The 27315-nt window shown below is 45.6% G+C and overlaps 1 protein-coding gene across 1 annotated transcript in view; it reads right to left on the bottom strand.

The window, feature by feature from the left end:
* Window positions 1–2158: 2158 nt before the first annotated feature.
* GPC3 (glypican 3) overlaps window positions 2159–27315 on the bottom strand; it is a 3092951-nt gene continuing 3067794 nt past the window's right edge. The window contains exon 8 of the mRNA XM_086918698.1: window positions 2159–2747. Within this exon, the coding sequence (XP_086774824.1) occupies window positions 2563–2747 (185 nt within the window). The 3' untranslated portion in view covers window positions 2159–2562. The remainder of the gene's footprint in view (window positions 2748–27315) is intronic.

Here is a 27315-nt window from a genome sequence, read left to right as displayed (position 1 = left end):
GTCACTTTGTGAATACCAATAAATGTATAACCCTTTAGGTGTTCACCTCATGTCATGGAGCACTTGCATGGGTTTAGTCACTAGAACCCTTAGTACACCACATGTGGGAAATGTGCATTGGTAATGCCACACTCAGATTATTGATACCACAGGGAACAGTATTTAGCCCACTATTCAGAGTTTTAGTGGGTGGAATATGGAACCGCTGCAGTTACCGGTGGTTGGGCTCTGATTGTGGGTTGCTTTTTCTCCTTCCACTTCTCTTTTCCATGTAGAAACTAATTCAGAAAATTCAAAGCTGCAGGATTTCCTGTACAACTCATGACCACAGTTCGGCTGATAACTCCTGGGACTGACTGAATCAAACTTCATGAGGAAGTTGTACTCGAGGCCTATGTGTTATTTCTAACCTCGGAAACAATGTGCATTTCCTGCCGATTGTCTGAACTTGTAAGTGATATCTCTGTACTCAAAAATACTCCTACCCTGTCTCGGTACAGTAGGACTGTATTATTCTGAATGAAATGTTGTTGACTTTCTCATGCATTATTCACAGCATGGAAAAGGCTTTGAAAATGGGCCTCTATATGTGCACGGATTGGGAATTAAATATGACACATAAGCCATCATTCTGACTTGCAGGGAAATGCCGGTAATTAAAATCATCATTGTGTAGTGTCACCTTCATCTTACCTAAGGGCAACACAGTGCTGGAAGAGTGCTTTTTACTCAATAACCTTCTTATAAATTATACAGCTAAATAAAGTGGTAACTGGCCAGCACCTACATGTAACCTAACCCCTGATGTGACTGCCTCCACTTTATTTTGGATGTGTTCCGTGTATTTATCCACGCCACTACGACACACAATGGCGCGTTTACGATCTATAAAGTTCATCAACGCAGGTCTCTATAAACGACCAACCATTCGTATGTCTTATATACTGAAAATACTGATCTCTTCTGTAGTGTTTGTGGTTGATATGTTATCCTGCTCTGGCACGTTAAATAAAGTGTCAACAATAAGTGGCAATCTTTCACGTCTGCTCGGAAATTTAAGCTATAGATTTTTTTACGTAAATCAAGTCACATATTTTTTATTTGCCACATATTCAAACATTGACAGTCAATTACCACATTTCCAGCATCCTTTTTGGCTAATTAAATGTACGCTTTTCTTTTGTTTTCTAGAAGTTACGCAAAGCCCACGAGAATACCATGAGCTTAATTGTTTTTAGTACGTGTAATGGATATCTGCTCATAAAGCACAAAAAAATAATTTAGCAATACAATTTAATACTAAGGAAGTGAGTAAGTATCCTAAATGCGAAGATTACACAACTCATGTGAAGCTGGGCCAAAGGGCTTAATGCCAGAAAAATTGGTAAACCATTAATTCTATGATACATTTATGCTTACACACCTACCAACATATTTTTCAAGTAAATTACACAATTGCACAGTGTTTGTATCAGATGAGACACCAAAGGCATAGAAATAACAGAAAAGCTTCCTATCTCTCATTGTTCCAACAGGAATAGTCACTTTCATGTCCTCCCTAGTGCAAAAAACTTGTTGTTCAAATGTTTGCAGACCTTTTCTCTTATATTTTGCGTAGTTTTTCTACAAACAATGTCATGGTCCTGAAAAAGAACTCCAAGAGCGAGATTTACATAGTCATTTTGCGAGAGTAATACTTACACACCCTAAAGCCCTTAATATAAGAGTGCACGGTAATGATCTTTTACTAATAAATCCCTGTTGTCATTTGATAAATTTACTCTGCGTTGTTTTATTGCATATGGCAATTCACATAAGTTTCCCTGAGGCATGTCTTGAAAAGTACGTCTGTTGCCATACATTCCCTGGTACACTGATGTTTCAGCGGACTTCCAAATGTGTTTTAGCTTGTGTGCACTGGTTGCATTCTGCATAACACATGTTAGGGAGAATGATAGATATGATAGAAACGAACTCGTGCACATAATTGGCGTGCAATTGGTATTGGATAAAAAGAGAGGCAAAAGACTGGATTGGCAAATGCGACATTCCATAGAGAAAGGGAGAACAAATGTTTTAACATAAGCCAATTAGAACCGAGACAGGTGGCTGTGCTGGGCAACTCGAGACAGGAATACAAGTAAGCTGTACAACCATACATTGGTAAAGAAACATTGTTTAATGGGAAATTAATTGCATAAAAATAAGTAACATAATACCAACTAATGTAGAATGTCAATGACATTTTATTCCTTTTATGTACAAGTGAAAGTGTACCATTTCATGCATGCAATGCTGAATAGATTCCTGCTTATACCAATGAACAACTTATGCTGATATGAAAATAATTTTATTTTATCAATTAAAGTATTCATAAACCCTTAAAAAACACAATTTATAATAACGCCCATGTTCTGTGTTTGCTCCTTTTCCACCAAGAAATCAGCTGAACTTAAAAAAACATTGGTATCATACAGTATAATTTTTAAATAATTTTTACTTGTTATAGTTTCATATAAATTAAAATGTCACATTCTCAATGTCCTGCAAGTCTTATATCAGTCAGTGATAGAAAATATGAAAAACCTGCAAAGAAAGACTTAAACAACAAATGAGATTGACAGCTGCAGCACTTTCTGGACGATTTCCTGAGGCTAGGTTCTTTATTGGAACACCATCTTTCATGTGTGTATTAAGCACATGCTTATTAAAAGAGATATCATCCACATCCAGGTCAAAGGTTAACTCTAAAAAACAAAGAGGAAAGAAAGTTATTTGTGAAGTGGAATCATCAAAGTCGTCTATTATTATCAAGTCAAGAAAAAAAACCGTTATTTCGGCAGTGCAGCCATAAAAGCACATACAAAGGTAACAATACATTTAGAGCACCTAAGATATGCAGTTTTTACGTAATTAAAAACAAAGAATCAAATTTAAAAAAAGTATACTATAGTGAAAATGTATACATTGTTCTCTGACTCATCAACCTAGTACATTACAGGGTTCATTAAAATTCATTAAGTGATAGTTTTAAAACCATTAAAACAAGATTCAATAAATACTGAATAAAAGGAATCAAGGTATTATTAAAATTTAGATTTCATCTGTTTATCCTTACTTGGGAGAATATACAAAGTTAGGATAGCAGATAGTAAAAGTAGGGGAGTATTATACAGCAGTGACTTGGCGCCATGATCTGTGGTTGGGTAGAATTTAATTGTCAGTAGACTCATTTTCCTTTATAATGCTCCTACGAACACACCACATCGTGAGTAGAAACCTAGAGGTAACAAACACATATAAAGGGCCCGTTTCGTATTTTAATATCCCAAAGGCCTCAAAGTGGTGTCTAATTCCCACATTTCTACAAAGCTGGAGTATCCATTTAGACCTAGGTCTACTGTAAGCAGGACAGAAGAGGAGAACATGGAGTTCGGTTTCATCGGTCACGGTAGACCCAGGGTATCCTAATTTAGTTGCTCCCTTCCATTAATTGGTAAAAGCTCTAACCAGCAGGACCCCGTGCCTAAATTGAATATACAGTTTCTTTGCAATAAGGGTCTGGATGCTGTCCAGGGCCAACTCCAATTTGTACTGCTGTTTGGCTTCCGGAAACCTGGAAGTCAGACTGCATGAGTTAGCACACTGGGATAGTTGGATGAATTTATGTTCCTTATAAGCAGAAAGTAGGGTTTTTTTAGAAATTGAGGGGCAGGTCTCTTCTGGCGTCTGCCACATATTCATCCTTCCCAGTGCTTGGCAAGTGTTCCTAATGTGTGACATCCAGGGTATATTCTGTGCGCCCAGTATAGTCATAACATCCCTCAATTCCTCCCTATAATTCACCAACTCAAGCGTACTCCAAATACGGTGCCAAAATAGGAGTGGGCATGAGGCATTTAAATCAGCAATGGGGCCAATACCCAAATCCATCCGTAGTGGTGTCAGCGGACTACATCTTGGAAGCGCCAACAGCTGCCTGAAGAATGTATTCTTAGTTAAAGATAGGATGTTCGTTAGGAGGTGTCCCGAGAGCTCAAGGTCCATTTGGGGGTGTGGGCAGTTGGTGGTACTTGCATGGAAGACCATGCCGCTTCCTGCAGAATGAACAGAACTCTTCCAAGACCCGCTGCATACCCATTGGTGATTTAGAGAGTAGCAGGGTATCGTCCTCAAACATTTAAGCTGGTATATTGCGGTTACCTAGCCTCGGGGAATCTATATCTTTTACAGCCTCTAGATCGGGTGTCTACCTTCGAGAATTTAGGGGTCACTATAAATGACAGAATGGACTGGACCCCGCATATTACTAAAGCCAATCTGAAGCTCATACAATCCACTGGTGGCATCTTAAAAGTTTTTAATGAATCATCTCTTAAATTGGTGGGACCCCCTGTTAAAATTTATAAAGTCAAAGCGAGATCCGGTGCGCTATATGGTGCGGACATATGGGGGCACGTTAATGTTGCGCCCCTCATTCACACCGAGAACAGCTTTCTGAGGCGCCTTTTAAGACTCCCCCAGAGTACTCCCCTTGTTCCACTTCGGCTAGATCTGGGGTTGGCCCCTTTACCGGACGTCGTTTCGAACCGTCCTCTGCTATATTGGAGACGCCTCTGGGCCACCCCGGAACTAGAGAGTTATAGGGAAGATTTACGGGACTTGTTGGATAGTAGGGGAGCTGAGAAAATTCCCTGGCTCAATTACGTTCGGTAGCTTTCTCGGGCCATAGGTAGGGGAGATCTTTGGTCCTCACCCGAGGAGTCCAGTGCCTTGCTTCCTAGGAAAAATCTGAATGTGGCACTGAGAGAGTACGGTTTATCCCTTTTAATTTCCAACTCTTCCTCGGGTAGGTTAACCAAAACCTTCCTAGAAATCAAGGCCCATCCTAAATTTGAGAGCTGGCTGGACGACATAAAGCCTCCTTTTGCCAGGAAATTATATGTCCAGTTCAGGCATGGTTCACTTCCCCTACGGGACATAACAGACAAATGGCTAAAACCCGTGTCCCCGATGTCTGGCCTCTGCACGGGATGTTCGGGAGGTAAGGAGACAGCCCAGCACGTTTTACTCTTCTGCCCCTCGTACCATCGGCCGAGAGCCAGATGGATAGTACTACTCTGTCGATCTAGGGGAATCAGGGATTACAGGGAGGTGTATAGAATCCTTAAAACCGACACTACATTCCTGACTGTACTTGCTACATCCAAATTTCTTTTATCTATGTGGATCATAAGGTGTGCTATTTTAAAACAGGCATCCCCACCAACCCTGCCCTAATTGGGCTGGTCGAACGGTAATTCTGTAGACTTGAGATGCTTAGATTTTTTTACCTTCTAATATTTTAACCTGTATTTATTAAGCTGCTATTCCTTCTTATGTGTTTTTAATTTTAATCTGACGATGAACATTCTTTATTGTATGTATCTCGCCTTTTTATGTTTTTTAACCGAAATAAAAGCTCTTTGACTGACTGACTTTACAGCCAGTAGTGTTTCAATAGGCCATTTAAAACGAGGGTGAACAGGGTGGGGCTAAAACATATCCCTGTCTCACCCCTTTCTCTACCGGGAAGGTGGCTGCCAATTCCCCATTCTTGCCGTACCTTATTCTCGCATACGTGTCCAGGTGCCCAATTGTTTAATCTCACAAGATTAAACAATTGGGTCAGTTTTAGGTATACACCAGTTGCAAGTCAAATCAGCCTGTGCGCTGCTGCAACTCTCACCTGAAGCCTCAATATAGACAAAGCATTTCCCGCCTCTGTTGTCTGTATGTACTCTTCTTCCCTGGCCTTCTTTTGATGACAGAAAATAATTTAGTTCATTTGTATATGGAACAGCCCCACTCAAATAAAGACACGACCTTACAACTAGGCTACACCATGACAAGTATTACAGAAACGTTGCACAAGGGCAGAAAAGAACAGGGAAAATCAATGTACACCATTTCTGATACTTGAGTAACATGGATTGAAGCCCACAGTATTTACAACCCGCCTGGACAAACATGCCACAAACTGAATTCTCATTACTCATTTTAAATTGAATTATTTGTGAGGCTGTGGTTACACGTGGTTTCACTGTCTTCTTAAGGGTTTGACTTAAACCTAAAATCTTCCGATACAATGTACTGACCCAAATCTATTTGCGGTATTCTGTATCGAGAAGAAGCAACAATTGTACAAACAGGTTTCCCTATTTTTTGCACCAGGCCAGATATTTTTAATTATAGTTCCAGTGGTGGACGCACATGGAGTAGGACACGGGATGTGTTTATGCAGCTTTGTTCAACAGATGCCCTTTATAAATTACAGTCCTGAACATGTATTCAACAATAGCCAAGGAATGGAAAACATACAGTAAATGAACTACAGTACATTATACATTTAGAGTTGGTTTATGCAAATAGTTCAACAGTTTTTCTTTAAAAGTAATATTTGAATAGATAAAAAACAGAAATGTATTCATGGCTGGCTATGTAAGATGAACAACTTCGAAGGAAAGAAGGAGCGGCAGTACAGTCAAAATTATAAGAATTATGAACTTTCAAGATTTCTCCTTTGTAGTGGTTCCCATTGCCCACTTTGAGTTGGAAATTATAGAAATCAAAACCGGCAAAAGTAGAATCATTGAGGATCACACACTAAATAGTAAAACGATTAATATATAGAAAGGTCTCCATAAAGTCACTCAAAGATATGCGCATTCGGGACACTCCCACTGCAGTCTGCTACAACCACATACCATAACACAAGCATCACATCATCAAACTATCTAGGAACTTCATAAGGTATTATGGTAAGATATAGGGGTAAAAGTAGGGTCAGACTAAGAGATGGGTCAGCTTAGTTTTCTTGTGGGTATGCATTTAGGTTTAGGCTTTTGGCTAGAGCTAGGATTTGTATTAGGTTTAGGCAAGGGGTTCGGCTCATGGGCAGTTTTAGAGTTTGCTTTAGACTTGGACAAAACACTGTTTAGGATTAGAGTTAGGGTGGAGAATAGAATGTGGGTTAGGACAAGGGTCAGGCTAAGGATTTAAGCAAGGAATAAGTATTAAAAACAGTGGTAGCTGCTGATCCTTAAAACTATTAGGGAGTAATTAACCATCTACAGTACCATAAATTACTCCAAGACAATGACGAGAGCTCACATTTTCTTCAGGAACGTTTGAGAAATTCTCTACTAGGACATATTTGGTGCAGAATGACCTATTTTATGAGGAAACTTTAAAACAAATAGTCCAAAAGTAATGTGTTTTACAGTCATTTCTGACGGGGCACTCTTGAACATTATAATAAAACGATAGGGACAGGGTAAATAAGGAAGAAAGGGTTTTAATGGACACCCACCAGGAGGCTTGTGGCTACCACCAGATTACAGTAGGAACTCCGCAACAGCTTGGATCCACACATTCCAGCTGGTGTCATATGCATTCTTAACAGAGAATACTACACTTAAAGAGCCAGGAATAACACATTACAATATATTCATGGGTTGTCAGGTAAGCCCAACCATACACATCGTTGCTGGGAGGTTCACTCACAAGGAAATGGTTAGCACAGTTTCCTTAGACATTGTTACAAATCAATTGGATTGCAGACTGTTCAAATGATCTGACTTGGCTTCCTAAAATGAGGCAATTCGACCTGCCGCTTTCTTTTATCTTTCATTCGTGTTCCTTTCAGGTAGGTGCTCAGACATGTGATGTGACATTTAAAGTTTCATCGATCTCACAAGCCTAGGGCATAGACAACAAAGTTATCCCTCAAGTAAGAACAATCTTGCAATCTTGGGTTCAAGAGCTGTTACTCACTGAACTTGCAGATCGTCAGGCTCTAGAAGAAGGTTTTCATTCCTTGAAAACTGATGTTAGTTACTTTCCTCAGTTTATTAGGGAGCGAGTTCTGTGCAGTAACACCCTGGAACGACAAATTATTTTTTCCCTATGTAGTCCAATGACGTGGCTAATGAGCAATGAGAAGATGCAATAGACAGTGCAAGATAGTTCTTAGAGCTGTAATTGCTGGGTAGAACAAGCATTGGTAAATGAATTAGGTATCACCTATTGGGTTAATGATAGGAAGTGTGGGAGCAGTGTATGAGTGCAGGGTGAATGGTGTGTGTGCTCTCTGTGCAAAGTGAGTGGTGCATGGATTAATGTTTATAAGTGTCTGGGTGCAGGGTGAAAGTGCCTCTAGCATGGTGATTGATGTATGTTCAGTGCTGCATTAGAATTGTGTGGGTGTACAGTCTGTGTGAGTGTACAAGGGTGTGTGATGGCATTCTACTCGGGTCTTGTTGAATTGCATGGCTTAGCTAGCTGATGACTTTGATATATTGAATTGTATATCTTTGTTAGAAAGTGTTATTTTCCGAATAAATGTATTTGCCTGACTGAGGAGGTGGTTAAAAGTGCCTTGTAAATTACTATTTCACTGGGAAGTCGTTTTCCTTTGGGAGAAATGCTGAATGATACACAATTTGTGGTAATTGAAGACCCTTTCTAAATATAATTGCTATATAAGGACATTATGTTTCTGGTGATTGTACTACTTGCTGTGGTAGAGCCGACACACACTGCGTGTCCCCACCTGATGTGATAGATACAATAACCCCACTTTGTACCTGAAAGATGTGCCAATAAGATTAAGCAGAGTAGCCAAGGTTCCCACTCCACGACTGCAGAAGGGACGGCCGGAGACAGGCGCTCACCTCTAGCTTTTAATATGGCACCTGATGTGTTTTGCTGTTCATGCTGAACACGTTTATACTTCTAGTGGTAGCATCAACACACAATGTGTGTCTCCACATGGTATGATAGAATCAATAACCCCACTTAATACACGAAAGATGTGCTAATCAGATTTAGCGGTGTGGCCAAGGTTCCCGCTCAACGATTGCGGAAGGAACAATGGAGGCAGACGCTCACCTCTGGTTTTTAATAGGGCACCTAATGTGTTTTACTATTCTTGCTGTACATGTCTGTACAAATTGGAAATACATTTACAGAAAGCATTCCCTCTACTTGCAAGAACTCTAGGAGTTGCTCTTATTAGAACAATGAGGCAATTAAACAAATGAAGACTGTTAGAAATGGGATTTCTGGTTGGTCAGGGCAAGCGCTTAAGCCAGGCAGAAACTACCACTCTAGTCAGGGCAAGGGAGTTACACGCTGAAGATAACCCCTGCTCACCCTCTTGGTAGCTTGGCACAAGCATTCAGGCTTATCCCAGAGGCAATGTGTAAAGCGTTTGTGCAACACAAACACACAGCAGCAATATACTAGGCACACCACAAGTGAAACTCCACACAAGGTTCTATAAAAATAGCCTTTGTATTATCCAAAACACATTCGATCATAACCACACATATACACCGTGCCCACTGACACCAAGTAGTAATTTACAGGGGATTATATACATTTATTTATTTATTTATTTTTAACATTTGGTGAGTACGTTATACACAATCAGAGAGAGTCGTATCCCTTCAGGGTTAGCATTGCACTATGGGTATACGGGTAATACACAGCCATTCAGCCCGCATCCCGGAGGTCGGGCGGCGGTATTTGGCAAGTTTAGTGTCTCTCACCTGACTGCAAAGCATGCACTACATAACAAAAGTAAGTTCTACTTCACTGCTTCAAAAGCAATTTTATGGTGTAACTAACTTATAACCCAACTGTAAACGATGCCTCCAATTCTGCAACCCATTCCGTATCATGTGGCGTGTCCCTATAGATCGTACCAGTGCCTCACTGTTCTACATATTGCGGGTGGCAACAGACACGACAGCCACCCCATCTGGCATTTAACTCTGCTAACTGTACAGTTTTCATCACTCCAGTATGGCATCAATTAAATAATTTTGCGTCCCCGCAACGAGGTCGCCCTGCTCTCCATCCGCATTCTCTGCTATGCGGCTAGGCGATTTTTATAATCCACATAGAGCCCCCAAAAGTTCTTAGGCCTACTCTTTAGAGGTACCAGATCGCTGTAATTCTCCGTCTGGGTACAACAGTAGGTCAGGTCCCTATCCAATTGTTCTGACGTAGGGAGCGGGCCCCTCATCCAGCCACTAGCCAGCCTGCGCCTAGCCAACAGCATTCCCATATCTACCAAACGTGTCTGGGCCTTAGGCAGTCCCTTCGAGTAACCCAGAAGAGCCAGCACAGGGGACAGGGGGAGTTCAGCGTCTATTATCTTACCTAAGGTATTAAAAACTTTTTCCCAAAAGTTCTGCACCCCGTGACACTCTCAGGACAAATGCATGAACCCCGTATTGCTAGCCCCGCATCTGTCACAGGTCGCGTCCACTCGCAGACCGAATCTGCACAGTCTCTCAGGCGTGTGATAGACTCTATTGATGAATTTAAAATGCATTAATCTATGTCTTCCGTTTAGGGAAATCCGCCTCGTGTTGTCGCAACAGTATTCTCACATGTCGTCATCTACTGCAATCCCCAAGTCCCTTTGCCACTCAAGTCATGCCTTACTATACTCAGTAGTTCTGCCTGTAAGAGTCTTCCTATATGAAATAGAAACCAGTTTCCGGGGGGAATCTGTCTTAATAACGTGTGTGAGTTCCAACAATTCAACGGGCTCCGCTAAGTCGTCTCCTTATTGCTCCAGCCATACCCCCCCCCCGACTCTATGAAATTGGAAGCGTTGTAGCCCAGTCGGCGCCATGTCCGGTGGGAACACCGCAGCAAGTGTTTTAAGCGTCCCATCCTCAAACGTGTCTCCAGCCGTTTTTAAACCTTTTTCTTTCAGAGCCGAGACCACACCTTTTTACAAGCATGGCGAAAGCCAAGCCATCCACTCGATGGGCATCGATGGGGAGTACAGCAGCGCCCCCGAGTGGTACTGCAGCAGAGCCTGCCATGCATGCCTGGCCGAGTTCAAAGAGTCCAATAGTCCCGTGCGTCTGTCCACTGGGTCAAAAACCACAGCCGGCAGAGGCCTAGGTGCCGCATAGAGTCTCTCCAGTTGAACATACGGTGCATTCTCCTTGTTATGTATCCAACTATGTACAACTGCAGCTTGCGCCACTCCTTAGTAAAGCTCAAAATCAGGAGCCCCTAGATCGCCAAGGTGGTATGGTAACACCAGCACAGCCCACTGCACCCTGGCCTGCTTCCCCGCCCATGCCAGTTTGATCATTAGTGACTTAAGGCGACTAAAGAAGTATTTTGGTAGCACCATTGGTATGTTAGTAAAAAGGTACAGTAACCTTAGCAATATGATCCTTTTCATGATCAAGATTCTACCCATCAGCGAGAGGGGCAGTGCCTGCCAAACCTCGACATTATCTTCCAGTTTCGCCATGGCAGTCCCATAATTGTCGCGCATTACCACTTCTGGGTTTGTGTGGAGCTGTATCCCCAGGTATCTCACCGAGTCCGTTGTCCACCTCAATGGTTACTCCATTTCAAATTGTTCAGTTACCGGGGTTAGAGGAAATGCAATGGATTTATTCCAATTGACCGTTAGCCCTGATAGTGCCCCAAACTTCACAACCTCCCTCAGGAGCGGTGACAAGTTCTGCTCCGGTTCCCGGATGTAGAGGAGTGTGTCGTCCGCGTAGGTCGACATGATCAGGCGGTAACCAGGGAAATTTAGCCCTTTGTGGCTGTGGTACTCTAGCATCGCACAGGCCAGCGGCTCGGCCACTAATGCGCAGAGCACAGGTGACAAGGGGCACCCCTGTCGGGTGCCTCTCAGAACAAGTATTTTATCCGGGACACGATTCCTGAGGCTTACGCGTGCCGTAAAGTCAGGGTACAGGACTGCCATCATCTGCAAAAACCCCTGTCCTATCCCCAGCCTAGCCAGCACCATTCTCATAAAAGGCCATTCTACCGAGTCGAAAGCGTTCTCTATGTCTAAGAACACAGCTATCGCCTTCCGGTCTTGCGTTATGTGTTGAAGAGCAACAAACACAGTTCACAGATTGTATGTCACGTTCCGACCTGGCACGAATCCCGCCTGTTCCGGGGCAACCAGCTCCCGGGTGAGCAGAGCCAATCGGGTTGCCAGAACTTTCGCGTATATTTTGGTGTCAACATTCAAAAGCGACAGTGGCCTATAGGAGCTGCAATCTTCCAGGGTCTTCCCCGGCTTCGGGATAGCTATTATTAATGCCTCTCTCATGGAGGCTTTCACAAAGGACAAGGGAAACCCTACTCACGAGGAACCAGGGCGATTAGTTATATCAAGTTAAATCCGAACAACAGATGGAGGCTGGCATCACTCCTGCCTCTCTCATGTCCGCGTATAGTGCAGAAACGTGTGGCATTAGTCAGTCTAGGAAAGCCATGTAAAACCCCACCGTGAGGCCGTCCGTCCCTGGCACGCTCCCTGCTCTCATTCCACTAAGGGCCTCCTGTATCTCGTCCTGTTCTATTGGAAGCATTAAATATTCCCTATGGACGTCTGATAAGAATGGTAGTTTGATATGATCTAAATAGTCCTGAATCTCGTCCTCATTGCACGTCCCCCTTGCCTCATATAGCTCTGAATAGTAAGTCCGGAACCGGTCCACTATTTCCTCCTCGTCTGTGAGTAGGGTGCCCTCCCTCGTCTTCACCGCCGTAACCGTTGTCCTGCGCCGCTGCTGTCTCATCATGTTAGCCAGAACTGAGCCAGGTCTGTTCCTCTCACCGTATATTCTAGCTGTCGCGTATTTCCCCAAGTGTTTCAGTTCAGCATCCGCCTCCTCCTGATAGTCCGCCACAAGTGTCCTAAGCTCCTCCCGTGAGTCCTCAGAGTCACCACTCAGCAGTTGCTTCTCACAGTCCGCCACCTTAAGCTCCAGCGTAACTAAGCGCTGCCGAATTGATCGCAGAACCCCAAGTGTTTACTCATAACCTCTCCTCTAATGTACACCTTAAAGGCTTTCCAAACCGTAGTGAAACTGTCAACTGACCCAATATTGATGTAAAAAAAAACTCTATCGCTTTGTGTATGTCCTCTCTGAATTGTGCATCTTGTAATGAGTAGGGCGGGAATCTCCACGTGGATGGGGGGATTCTTCTCTGGGGAGTTGTGAATGTTAGCAGCACTGGGGAGTGGTCAGATAGAGTTCTAGGGAACGCCTGGCAGCCGCGTACCAGTGAGGAAAGTCGGGAGGAAGCCAGCCAATATTCTATGCAGGTGTGGATGTTATGAAACGCTGAGTAGTGCGTGAAACCTCCTTTTTCAATGATACAGGCTGCGCCACACATCAATAAGGTCCTCTCTGATCAACAACCCATCCAATTCTCTAGCCGCTGGTTACTGTCGTCTATCTGGGCCGCTCGATCTGTCCAACTCTGGGTTCCTGGTCATGTTAAAGTCACCACCCCATATGACTGGAAGGTCTGTGTAGTCCCGAACTATTGCTGCTAAGCGTCTATAAAAATCAGGACAGTCGAAATTAGGGCCATATACGTTAACCACTAGGGTGTCATTCCCTTGCCCGTGCAGTGTGATATGACATACCTGCCTCCCGGGTCAGCACTTAACAACTTCAGGGAACAGTCTGATTTTGGGTTCACCAAGGTGAGTACACCCCGGGCATGTGTCATGAAGCCTGCTGCATTATGCTGTCCTTTCAACCCCCTTGCCTGCAACCTGGGACTGCCGTCTGACAGGTGTGTCTCCTGCAGGAAAGCTAAATCTTTGTGGTGTCTCTGTGAGTAATTCAGAATTTTCCTCAGTTTCCTAAAGTCATTCAGCCCACGGACGTTCCACGTCATTGCCCGGAGTGCCTCCATTCGTGTGTCGTGAGTCATGTTGTCAGTGGCCATTCACAGTAACTGGTTTCTCGGTTAGTACTGGGCCACCCTCATCAGGAATAGCATGGTGTATGGTAAGGCTAGCAGATCTGGCAAAAAAAACATTACCAACAAAAACCCCTCCCTTACCCTGTTCCAACTCCCATCCCCTCCCACAGCAGACCACCCCCAACTAGGTCACGACATTACCATTCCCCAACCCGTATAACCCACTACCCCCTCCCTTTTAATTCTTACCCCCTCAGTGCTAACATGTGTGGGTGTAGGTAGCTCAAGTCCAATTGCCAGTAACCAAACACAATCTTAACTCTTGACACTAACCCCAGTCCTCCAGCTGGCAGGGACCAGTCCCTCCCACACTGGGGGGGTGTCTCCCATTTGCCTCAATGTTTATCTCTTCAGCGTTTCCGCATAGTGTGCGTACCTGTCTCCACCCTTGTAGTCCCTTGGGCGGCACATCACCAGACTCTCAGTCCTGGTCATCTATGTTGGCCTCGCTTGCACAGTCCGCTGCAGTGGAATCCAGACCCTTCCTCCGGCCCTTCCTCCAGTCTTTCAGCGCCTTTTGAAGCACTCTCGGATCCGTGAAGACGTGGGACTGCCCGTCCCTGTTGATTTTAAGTTTAGCCGGGTATAGCATCGCATATTCCAGGCCTAGGTCTCGCAGTTGTTTCTTCATTTGGAGGAAGAGCTTTCTCGCCTCTTGGACCTTGGCAGTGAAGTCCGGATATAGCGAGATATTCGATCCCTCGTATATTAGTGTCTGCTTTTCTCGGGCTGCTCTCAGCGCTGCATCCCTGTAATTCAGGAACTTCGCTATTATCGGTTACGGCGGAGCTCCCGGCTTTAGCCACTGAGCCAGTGAGCAGTGCGCTCTCTCTATGATAAACATGTTGGAGAACACTTCAGATCCCAGCAGAGATGTTAGTAGTTTCTCAATGAATGTCTCCATTTTACCGGTTTGAGTTGTCTCCGGAAGACCGACGACGCGCACATTGCAGCGTCGGGAACGCGCCTCCGAATCTTCGGTCTTATCCTGGAGTAGCTGCATCACCTTTCCCAGTTGTTTATGACTAACATCGATACTGGTTTGCGCCTCCTCGGCCTCAGTGATCTGTCTTTCTGACATGTCCAGGCGTTCAGCATGTTTGTCGAGTCTTTCTCCCATTCTGTCCAGCCTGTATGTCATTCCGTCAATCTTGGCCCCCAGTGACGAAATGCCTTCCTGTAGGCCCTTCTCCATAGAAAGCAATAGGCTTTTAATGTCCTGTTCCTGCTCCTCCGGGGAGGGGGGCCTAGGGCTATCCTCAGGTACCTTGTCCTTCGATTTAGCGCTCTTTTGTGCAAACGGAAGCTTGGATTGGACTCTGTCTGGCTTCCCCATCTTGCCGCCGCTTCTGAGGTCAAGGTTCATGTGTGCTCTGACCTCCACCAGGGTTTCCAATCACCTGCTAGTTAGGTTGAGCCCCTGTGGTCTATCCTGTGTCCACCTCAGTTCTGTCGCCCAGGTCACCGGTCTTCCTGTCGAATTTTAATCTGCGCGACTCGCCTTCTCCCCGGCGTCTCTCCGTCACGTTCACTCTGTCGGCTGTGGTCACCGCCGCCCTTACCAAATGCCTCCGTCACCTCTCTGACCTCTCAGCACAGTTCCCACAACCGTTCAAATGGCTCCCTTTGCACCTCATGGCAATTAAGCATGGGCTGAAAATTTGTTCTGCTCGCGGAATTTGCGGATTTTCCGCAATTTCGCGATCCGCGAATCTCGCGAAATCGCGGTAAAATCCGCGAATCAGCGGGGACGAATTTTCAGCCACGCACTTACAGGGTTACAGCAGCAGGTGCAAAAGTTGAAGCTAATTTCTTGTAACCTTTTACAAAAGGGTTACAAAGAAATTAACTTCAACTTGGGCACCTGCTGCTATAAGCTTGTAAGTGCTTCCTGGCGCCTCGTTGCCTACTTGCAACTATTCTCTGACCCTGCTCTGACCCTTGCAACCTCAACAGGAAGCACTGACAGATATAAAAACAAGCATTTGCAATGCAATAGGTCTCGCATTAGGAAAGTTGGAGCTATTGGTCTTGTAAATGACAATTTTTTTTATTTATGTGTTGGTTTTGAAAATAGCTAAATTAATAGCTTTGTCATTTACAATGTCAATAGTTATAACTTTCGCAAATGTGACACCTATAGCATTTGTAATGCAACATGTTTTGTATTTACGTGACCTAGCTGTATTGATATTACAAATTACAATGGCTTTTCATTTTTTTAAATAATTAATACTTAAATAAAAGTGATTTTAATTTATAATGGCAATAGCTTAAACTTTTGTAAATAACTTTTGTGAAGATTATGTTCAGTGTATTTTATTGTGACGAAAATCTAAGAACAGAAGTGAAATATTAACATCTTTTTGTGACATTTGTAATAATGTTTGAAACATTGAGAGAACATATTTGAACCGGTTGTTGTTGAATGGTTGGCAGATTGATGCTGGGGTGGCGCTGAGTGGTGCTGTGGTGGTGCTGAGTGGTGCTGTGGTGATGCTGAGTGGTGCTGTGGTGGTGCTGAGTGATACTGGGATGGTGCTGAGTGATGCTGGGGTGGTGCTGAGTGGTGCTGTGGTGGTGCTGAGTGATGCTGTGGTGGTGCTGAGTGGTGCTGTGGTGGTGCTGAGTGATATCGTGGTGGTGCTGAGTGATGCTCTGGGGGTGCTGAGTGATGCTGTGGTGGTGCTGAGTGGTGCTGTGGTGGTGTTGAGTGATAATGTGGTAGCACTGAGTTATGCTGTGGTGGCGCTGAGTGATTCTGTGGTGGCGCTGAATGGTGCTGTGGTGGTTCTGAGTGATAATGTGGTGGTGCTGATTGATAATGTGGTGGTGCTGAGTGATGCTGGGGTAGCGCTGAGTGATGATGTGGTGATGCAGAGGGCAGAAAGGCACAAAAAGCAGTCTAACAAAGTGCAGAAGGGCAGAAAAACAAGGGAAAAACGAGTCTAACTGAGGGCAGAAGGGCACAAAAAACTAGTCTAACGGGCAGAAAGGCACAAAAACGAGTCTACAGAGGGCAGAAGAGCACAAAAAACGAGTCTAACAGAGGGCAGAAGGGCACAAAAACAAGGGAATAACAGAGGGCAGAAGGGCACAAAAAACAAGTCTAACAGAGGGCAGAAGGGCAGAAAAACAAGGGAAAAATGAGTCTAACAGAGGGCAGAAGGGCACAAAAAACGAGTCTAACAGGGGGCAGAAGGGCAGAAAAACAAGGGAAAAACGAGTCTAACAGAGGGCAGAAGGGCAGAAAAACAAGGGAAAACGAGTCTAACATAGGGCAGAAGGGCACAAAAAACGAGTCTAACAGGGGGCAGAATGAATCCCGCCCTGCGTGTTTGTCCACAAAGATGCCACCTTTTTGTGCAATACCTCTACTCAACTGGAGTACTTTCTACTGTCTAATCAGTAAGTGCTCCCTCGTTGGCTGAATGTATAGGGGCAGATTTACAATAACTGGTGCATCCCCAGGGATGTGCCAGTTATTGTGCGCCCCAGCTCCGCCACCCATGGTGTGCCGCATTTACAATGCGGCGCACCATGTGGCAAAATGGCACAGATGCATCATGCATCTGTGCCGTAAAAGCAGCGCATTGCTTGAGCTGCGTCGCACTTGCGACACAGCTCCAGCAATGCTCTGGGGGCCCTATCTCCCCAAGCTGCATCAAGCCTTGTGCCTGCTTTAAGCAGGCGCTGGGTTTTGACGCAGCATTGGCCTAAAATTGACTGAGTGAATTCTTGTAGATTTCACTCAGCCACTTTTAGGAGGCGTTCCTGTGCAGGAACACCCTCCCCTGCACCGGAACGCCTCCTGATGGCGCAGGGCTTTACAACGTGACGCACCTCTCAGATGCGTTACGTTGTTAATACCCAGCACCATGGCGCATTTTTTGTGCTGCCGCTGTGTCACAAAAGGTCTCGGTAGAGGGTGGGAGTGGTGAACCAGAGGGTGGCAGTGTTGAACCAGAGGGTGACAGTGATGAACCAGAGGGTGGCAGGGGTGAACCAGAGGGTGACAGTGCTGAACCAGAGGGTGGCAGTGCTGAACCAGAGGGTGGCAGTGCTGAACCAGAGGGTGGCAGTGATGAACCAGATGGTGGCAGGGGTGAACCAGAGTGTGGCAGTGGTGAACCAGAAGGTGGCAGGGGTGAACCAGAGGATGGCAGTGGAGAACCAGAGAGTCGCAGTGGTGAACCAGAGGGTGGCAGTGCTGAACCAGAGGGTGACAGTGGTTAACCAGAGGGTGGCAGTGGTGAACCAGAGGTGCTGTGATGAACCAGAGGGTGGTAGTCGTGAACCAGAGGGTGGCAGTGGTGAAACAGAGGGTGACAGTGCTGTACCAGAGGGTGGCAGGGGTGAACCAGAGGGTACTGTGATGAACCAGAGGGTGGCAGTGGTGAACCAGAGGGTGGAAGGGGTGAACCAGAGGGTGGCAGTGGTGAACCAGAGGGTGGCAGTGCTGAACCAGAGGGTGACAGTGGTTAACCAGAGGGTGGCAGTGGTGAACCAGAGGTGCTGTGATGAACCACAGGGTGGCAGTCATGAACCAGAGGGTGGCAGTGGTGAACCAGAGGGTGACAGTGCTGAACCAGAAGGTGGCAGGGGTGAACCAGAGAGTGGCAGTGCTGAACCAGAGGGTGGCAGTGGTGAACCAGAGGGTGGCAGGGGTGAACCAGAGGGTGCTGTGCCCATACACGACCGCATGGGTAACTTAGCCATGCAAGCGGCCCGTGAACATGCAAAAAGCCCCGCGAACACGCAAAACACCCGTGAACACGCAAAAAACCCAGCGAACACAAAAATTTGCACAAATTCGCTGATTTTGCGGATTGCGAATTTGATTTCACGCGAATTCACGGAACGCGAATTCGCACATTTCGCCCATACTTTTTGGCAATTCAGATAGTATTGGTGTATAGAGGCAGTGCAGCAAGGGGTGATGCAGAAACATCTTTCCCCCTGATATATTGGCAGCGTAGTTCTAAGTAGAGCGCTGAACGACTCTCCCCGCCGATCTATTGAACTCAGGCAGTAATCCACCTATCAGAAAGCGGACTCAGTATGTCCATGGGGCAGCCAGGACCAGATGACTCCCAGTCCCGGGGAGAGGTCCCTTACCGCCGCAATATCGCCTCCTGTTGAGGCAGCCAAGCCAGAGCCCGATCCTTGTGTTTTGCGTCTGTGCGTTGCCCTCTGCCTCCGGCGTCGATCTCACTCCCCCCGCAGTCAGACACCCCATCTACTTGGGCTTCGCCGATCACCAGCACCGTTGCGCTTCTTCCTGTCTCCTCGCATGTAACTGTGGAACAATCCGCACCTCTGAGGACCTCACTGATGTTCCTCCACACCACTGTAAGGCGTGCCCCTCTCTCCGCCTTCTTTTCCGACGTATCTCTGCCCCCTCGGGGCCCAGGTGCAGATATCGGCCGCACGCAGGGTGACGTCGCCGGGTGAGTTCCAAAATCAAGGCCGGTGATTCTGGGCCCAGTCGCGGCCCCGCGTAGGTCCCCAGGGGGGCACCACCTCCGGGCCCGATTTTGCTCTTGGTCGCACTCACCTGTGCAGGCTCTTTCTGCGGATCTGTTGTTGCTATTTTGGATCCCTTCCCGTGGTGGGATACAGAATTCTGAAGGATATTGTCGCCGGCGTCGGAGGAGCTCGAGACTCAAGCGTCCATCTTAGTCTCGAGCTAGCTCGGCCCCCCCACAGGGGGATTATATACATGACAGGGCAAATTGGGCCACTGTCAGAACCTTTATAAAGCAAAAGTCGCACATATAAAACACAACCAGTAACTACTAGTAAAATAATGAACTCAGAATTATCACTAGCAACATAAATGCACTATGTCTGCATAACATTAGGCATAAAGCACATTATGCTTTAATCACATTTAGGAGTGCAATGTGCATACAGGTGCATACATCACCTTCAGCATAACCACATTATGCAAACGCCTTAAACATCACCATAAAAAGGACCCCAGGCCATCTGTACTTTCACTGGGGCTCAAATGCCCTCTGTACCAAAAGTCTGGGCACAATTATAGGACCTTCCACGGCCCTCTGTCTGCCTTGGCAGCAACTGCAATGTGTGTAGGGCACTGGGTGTAGGTGGGTGCAACTCACCCCTTTCTCATTGTCACCAAAAACAATACCCTTTCGTTGCAGCTGCCTGTGCTTTTGTGATGCAGCTGTGATAAAATTAACTCTGGCACCAACTGTGCTTGAAGAGTCCCCTTTACTGGGACCCTCCTGGTGCCACTCTCCGCACCATACTGTGCCCAAAGAGAAGTCCGCACTGGCACTAACAGTGCCTCAGGGAGTGCCAACACTGATCCACGTACCGCTCCAACTCACCGGAATAGATGTTAATGTTATGTTATGTTAATAAGGCATTTATTAAGTGCACTATCACCGATTGGTTTCTTGGAGCTGTTCGTTGCTGGCTCCAGGCACCGACAATGTGCCTTGGTAGGTCCAGCTCACAAGACCCTTCTTCACCTCCCTCGGTCTCCTCTGGCAGCCGCACCACCTTCCGTTCCTTGATGGCCGTCCGGGTCTTCCTGCAGTCACCGGGGAACTCCGGACTCTTCCAGATCCTCCGGACTTCGGCCGGGAGCCTGCGAGGCTCCGGTTTGGCAGATATCGGCCTCTCTTCCCATTCGCCGCACATGGGGCGCTCTGCTTCCTGGGTTTTAAGCTCCGCCCAATGTCAGGCAGCCTTGTCTGACTTCCTGATTTCCCGAGGCGATTGTTCTGGCCGATCTCGGTGGTTCTTTACAACTGCGGGGTGGGCTCCCGCTTCCCCATGAGCCCAAATACGGGGTAGGCTCTCGCTCCTCCTAGGAACACCACAGTGCGGGGTAGGCTCCTGCTTCTCCTGGAAGCACAGGGGAATCCCCACGCTGGGATTCCCTTTGCGTACTATGCAGTGCAGTTCTGCAGGCCACACACACTTCTCCCACCCTAGGAGAAAGATATAGCGCTCACGAGGGGTTAGAAGCCAGGAATTCCAAAGTTCAAGGGCAAAAGGCTGGGCCCAGGCAGGCCAGATCAGAGCGCCCTCCAGCAGGGAGGCAGTCCCTCGTGGCGGTTCCTACTGGGGCCCAGCACCAGCAAGTATCCCCAAGCAGCACAAGGACGCACACTTTATGGAGTCACAGCCCCAATATTTATAGTGCATTTCTCTTTGTCTGCCCTGACACAGGGCTTGGGGGAACCAGCCTCAACTGGTTCTGGGGGTTGTTGAAGGACTCCGTTTACCAAGCTTCCACTCTCCTTTGTCAGATTGGGCTCGGTCATCAGATACACCACAGCATTCACCTAGGCAGGCACAGACCTATTCAGGGTCAGGGGATTTCTACTCCAAATGCAGATATTCCATTCAGCCTAGCGCTGACTCACCCTGCCCTCCCTGGAGCAACACACCTTACCAGCTCCTGTCCCTCCAGAGCCAGACATGCAATACAAATCAGGCAGGCAGACACATAGCACACAGAAATGCCAACTTCTAAAAGTTTTAACCGTAAATCACAAAAAAGTGCCTACACCCGACATTCTTAACCAAAGTTATTTATATGGATGGGACAAGCGCAGTGTATGAGTTTGACCTGGTATTTTTATTTATACCTTTTTACTTTATCAAATTTTTCTATACCTTTTTCAAAATTTCACCAAAAAGGAAAATACATTCATAATATTTACATTACAGTACATGACTATTTACAACCACATATTTACAAATTTCATACATTCCACAAACAAAACTTTTTATAAATACACATGAAAAATGTATAATTTTATTAAATCGAATCAATCACAATCAAAGGAAAAAGACAAAGTCAAAACAAAGGAGCAAAGCCAAAAGATGGAAATAACTTATAAATCAGCCTTGGCTGATTCAAAAACTCTTAATGATATTGCTTGCTCCTTCTGGTGTGCCGACGCGTTTCTAGTCCAGGGAAACCAGTTCCCGGACTGTCATCAGGGCTTTGTCAGTTTTCTGTATAGAATGCAGAAAGACATTTAAGATATATTACTAGATTGCTACCTACTCCTATATCAGGATGTATGTCGTTACAGCGCATACTTTTACAACGCATACCTTTACAACGCATTTTTTCCACTGCAACATCCATTACAACGCATTCCATTACAACGCATGCCATTACACCGAATTCTTTGAAACTACCTTTACAACGCATTCCACTACAACGCATACTACATTTACAACGCATACCATTACAACGCTTACCATTACATTGCATGTATGGTAAGTATTGGATAGTGTAGGGTTAAAAATTACTATTCTTACTCCAGGTGGGTGCAACAGTAGGGTAAGTGTTGGATAGTGTAGGGGTAAAAATTACTATTCTAACTCCAGGGGGTGCAACCGTAGGGTAAGTATTGGATAGTGTAGGGGTTAAAATAAAGAGAGAAATTAAGAACAATGGCAATAGGATCCTGGGATTGGAAAAACATATTAAAGTTAAGGCAGACGTTTGGGGGGCTAATAAAAGTTGTAGACCTTTATAACATCAAGGCTTCAAATGTCCTAGAAAAGGACAGAGGTAATGAGTGGAATGCTTGCAAAAGTCTCAGCTTCTGACCATTGCCTTTTTTAGCTCACTATGCCACTTTACACAGGTTTGAGATACCTGCAAATCAGCATTGGTCCTTTTTCTGTTGGAACAGTCAAGCCCAAACTGCCAAGCCAAGTCCCTTTCAAACAGGAACACATGCAATCCAAGGCCAGTTCTGGCATTAATATGCCTCACCAGGGAGATATAGCTTGAGTCCTTTACCACAGTGAGCATGGAACCTACATCAATCAATTCTAGTCACACGTGGGTTGTCGCACTAATGAAAACACAATGTGATGGCTGGAATGCAGGCCTCAGCAACTGGCAATCACCTGGGATACATGAGAGCATCCTCCCTCTAACTTCTGGTAGATACTATTTGACACACGTACTGCAACTGTTACCTTCTTTTCCTCACAATTGTAAAGCGCTCTGATATGCCTCGGATCATGTTCGCGCTGTATAAAACTGTATAAATAAATAAATAAATAAATAAACTAACCATTGCAGATCCGCCATGGTTCGGCTCAAATTAGAACATGGAAACCAAAACCAACCTGGAGTTACTCGTGTTCCAGTCAGGAGAGGGCCTGGACGTGCAGTGTGAACGAAACTGCTCCTGACTAGAGACTGATTTTAATTCGCCTGGACTTTTTTATAGTGACACAAAGGGCAACAAATGATGTACTTGGGCGCAGATCGAGCAATCATCAGTGTCTGGGATTAATGCAAGCATTCATTTGATTGCTTTTTTTTTAAAAGGTTGTCTGATGATTGCTGAAGTAACACAACATGTTCCCATAGATGAGTGGCCAGACAGGAGGGTTCCACAATAAAAGAGACATTTTGTAGTAAAGAGGATCTCTTACTTTTTTAGGAATAGCGAATTCAACCATCAATGTGTTGCCTCCAAGGCCCTGGGGCACAAATCTAATAAAGGTCCTATTCGTTTTTGACGCTCAACAAAATCTGAGTATTATTTACATATATGTAAATGTACAAGTTTCATTCAGGAGCAGATGTGCCATTTAAATATTGGTTTAGCAGAGAGGATAGAAAAGACCCCTATGGTATACACCCTGGGACTGGCTTTGGGGGTAAGTGGGATGAGCCAAGCCTATGGTCTGACCATCAGAAAAGGCTCAAATCACTTTAGCGTTCTATTTCTAATTTGCGGGCCACTGTTGAAGGAAAATGCTATGAGCGAAGGGGTTCAATGCCACTGATGGGTCTAGAAGTATCTGGTCTGTGACATGGCCATCATCCACACATTTCCTGCAATCATTAAAGACTAAAGTTACTATTGCACCTGCACTGTAGATTGGGGGACTACCATATGCACGGGCCAGTATAAAACCAGGGGTTGGACCCCTAAATGTCGAAAGGAGTCAACATTATGCCTGGGGTGGGCATACATTATGACTAGGTGGGCCACGATGTCCCAGTGCCACAATCATGTCGAAAATGGGCCATCTTTACTTCAAGAAAGGCTGCCACAATATATAACAGAAGTATACAAAAAAAGTGATGGATACAATTCCAGTCCATCTGTATCTTGCACATCAATCCGCCTCAGTTTGGGTCCAGTCAAATGCAATTCAGCCCTGACCCTGCTCCATTAGGAACAGTCCAGCCTGAGCTGTCATGGTTTGGGATGTGGCTCAGAGTAATTACTAAAGGCTGATATTAATTCAAGCGTTCCACCCATTACTTTTTTGTATACTTCGGTGTGACAACCTAAGTGCAATGGGTATGGCCAGAAGTGGATCCCATGCTAACTGTGCCACTGGAACCAAGCTGCAACTAACTTATGAACTCAAATCAGGGCAAATAGTTTGCTTGTGTTTCTGTTCTGGGAGGGCCTGGTCTAGGAGTTTGGGCAGGACTATTATTGTTGAAGCATACTTAAGACATATTTATAGATGCATGGGTCCAAACTAAGGTGGCATAGTGTGCAAAATAAAGATGGATAGGGAAGTGGCACCAAGTAATTACCAGTGACTGAGATTAGTGCAAGCATTCCATCCATTACTTTTTTGTATACTTCAGTATGATGCACATGCCCAGACGTGGGTCCCATGCTCTGTGTACCACTGGAACCAAGATGCACCTGGCTGATTAGCCCCAGGTGGGCGAAACCAGGCTTGGGTTGCTCGTGTTCCTGTTCAGGTGGGCCTGGCCTGGCTGTTCAGGTTTGACTATTCCTATCGGAGCCAGTTTACAACTGATTGCATACGGCTGGGTCCAAACTGAGGTGGTGTTGTGTGCAAAATAACATTGGATTGGGATATGGTCTGAGTAATTACCAGTGGCTGTGATTCATTAAAGCATTCCATACATAGCATTTTTTTCTATACTCCAATATATGCCAACATCAACACTACAATGTCAAGGACATCAATATCCAAAGGCATTTATTATGTCAGGAGGGTGTATAATAGACCAGAGGCACCTTTAAATCAAGGAGAGCCACGATATGTTAGGGTCACCATTATCGCACAGGGGGTATCCACTATATTAACACCTTGGCTGCTAAGGGTTTTCCCCTCCGGTGCTGACTTTTTTGAAAGCTCCTTTATTCATGACGAGCTCAGCTCGTCATAAGCACAGCTCAACTGTGCCTCATGACGAGCTGAGCTCGTCATGAGCATGGAAGGGGTTAATTATGGACACAATGTGCAAAGGTCGCCATTATGCTGGGCTTCAGCTTCTCCACTCATCAAATAAGTATAACGGTATATATCCACATACACATACAAACACACTTGCTTATAGTCACATGTCAAGGGGGCTTCACCTCACAGTTTGGGGTGAACTGTTCCCATGAGAAGCAGGGTCTGTACTGATTTGCATATGGCAGGACATTGTCTAGAGTGGCACAGTGGGTGAAAAAAATTGGTTGGAATGATACCCCGAGCAACTGCCAGTGGTTAGACTATTTGCTAGCATTCCTCTCATCACCTTTTGTGGGTATTATGTTACACTTATGAGACATGATTCATAGCTCAGGGATTGCCCAACAGTTAATATGTCTAGGAATTAGGGGCTGCAAAGTTTAAATAAGCTTTGGTACGTGTTCCTCGAAAGGTTTGTGGCCGTTTCCAGGTTACCTACCAGTGCAAATGTTGAGTTAACCCCTTGCCTATGAGCATACTGTACTCTCTCTTTACTACTTTGAAGTGGGCCGACAAAAAATGTCTTAATGTTTTTCTCTTCAAATTTCCTAGATATCCGCCATACAATTCTTCGTACTTAGGCACCCTTGATGGCTGTTAAGTGAAATTGCAGTCACAGAACCTCTCCAAATACTTTATGGCACCATGATGATACATCCCCTGCTTTCTTCAAAGCATCCGAGGTGCCAGGCGTGCAACACCCATTGGACTTAAAGGGCTTCAGCCCCCACCCTCCCCCCGTCGTGTGTGGCAGCCCGGGATGAGACAGCTTCCCGGGCACACACACAGTTGCACCCGAGCACTGTACAGGTCTTTAAAAGACCAGTTGCATGTTAATGAGGCTTTGGTGTTGTTTCACCCCTTCTAAGAGCCCCTGCAGCTCCACTCTGCCTATTGTTCAAAGTTTCAGCCCCTGACATTTTTTCTTAGAGCCCCCTGAAATGTGGCTCTTGTTGCGCCTCTGCGAGGTGCATACCTGAGGCAGCTGAGCACTCTACAAGATCGTTTAACATAACATAACATAACATAACAGATGCTTACAGTCTTGATGATGACACCTGGATTAATATTTATGGGTTGAAATGCTGACTTAGCATGTTTGGCTCTATGAGGTACTTAGGAGATAGACACCCTAACAGCACAACAAGACTTTGTTGGATTCAGCCATTTTGGAAACCCTCATGCCTCTGTTGTTTTTTATGTGGGCCTAAGGATCATTCATGGATCTTTGTCAAGTAAGTGTGGCAATTAAGTGGGCCTTGTAGATTAACAGCAATCTAAGCATCCTTGCTTTCAGGCCTCAACAATAAAATATTTTGACCTCATTAACTCTGTGTTAACCTGTGCCCTAGTGATTGTCAAGGAATGTAGAGCCTATTGCTGTAATAGATGTGCATGTTTTTATATCTCTACTATTTTTCTGGATAGTGGCTCCAGCTCTGTATCTGTAGGATAGTTTATGACATTACATATTGACATGGTCTAAGGTGGTGGGGCCCGGCCGCGATGGAGCAGTACACAGCCTGATCAAGCACCCCGGGGTTTGGGGCGTTAGATCGGTGGCCACCTGGGGGCTTGCTGATGGGCATAGGTAGTAGTGACACCATAGCTCCCTAGAGGGCTCACACAATTGACTAGGGCTCCCCTGCTGGCGGTGGGGGCTTGCCGAGCCTCACCTGATATTCTATGCCCATCATTATTGCCTAGAAAAACTAATGTCACCGACACAATGGGTACAGCTGGACCCGTGGCTGGGCTTTGCAAGCTACTTGAGGGATGCATGCCCTCCCCCCGACCTCTGCGACTGCCTCCCCAGACTCTGTCAAACTGGATGCAATCTAGGCTGCCATTGGTTACATCCATGATATACTGGAGAGTAAAATAGATACCCTAACAGGTGCTCTAGGCCTACTTCGCAATGAACATAAGAAAAAGAATGAATGCACGCTAAAGGTGGAAGCAACAGTAGTTTGCCTAGCCCTTGAGGCGGCCAAAGTCAAACAACACCACACAGACATGAAGGACTTAGTGCAAGAGTTCGGTTCCAGGGTGGAGGACTAGGAGGGACGCGCTCGGCCCAACAGCATCTGCATAGTGGGTTTACCTGAAAAGATTGAAAGGTCCTCCATGATATTTTTTCTTGAAGATTGATTATATCTTGCAGCAGGCACGAGTAGAGGGATCTACGCCTTAAAAAAACTGAGAAGTATCCATATTCCCTGATTTCAC

The sequence above is a fragment of the Lissotriton vulgaris genome, chromosome 4_1, assembly GCF_964263255.1.
Source record: "Lissotriton vulgaris chromosome 4_1, aLisVul1.2, whole genome shotgun sequence".
NCBI lineage: Eukaryota > Metazoa > Chordata > Amphibia > Caudata > Salamandridae > Lissotriton > Lissotriton vulgaris.
This window is presented reverse-complemented; position numbering and strand designations above follow the sequence as displayed.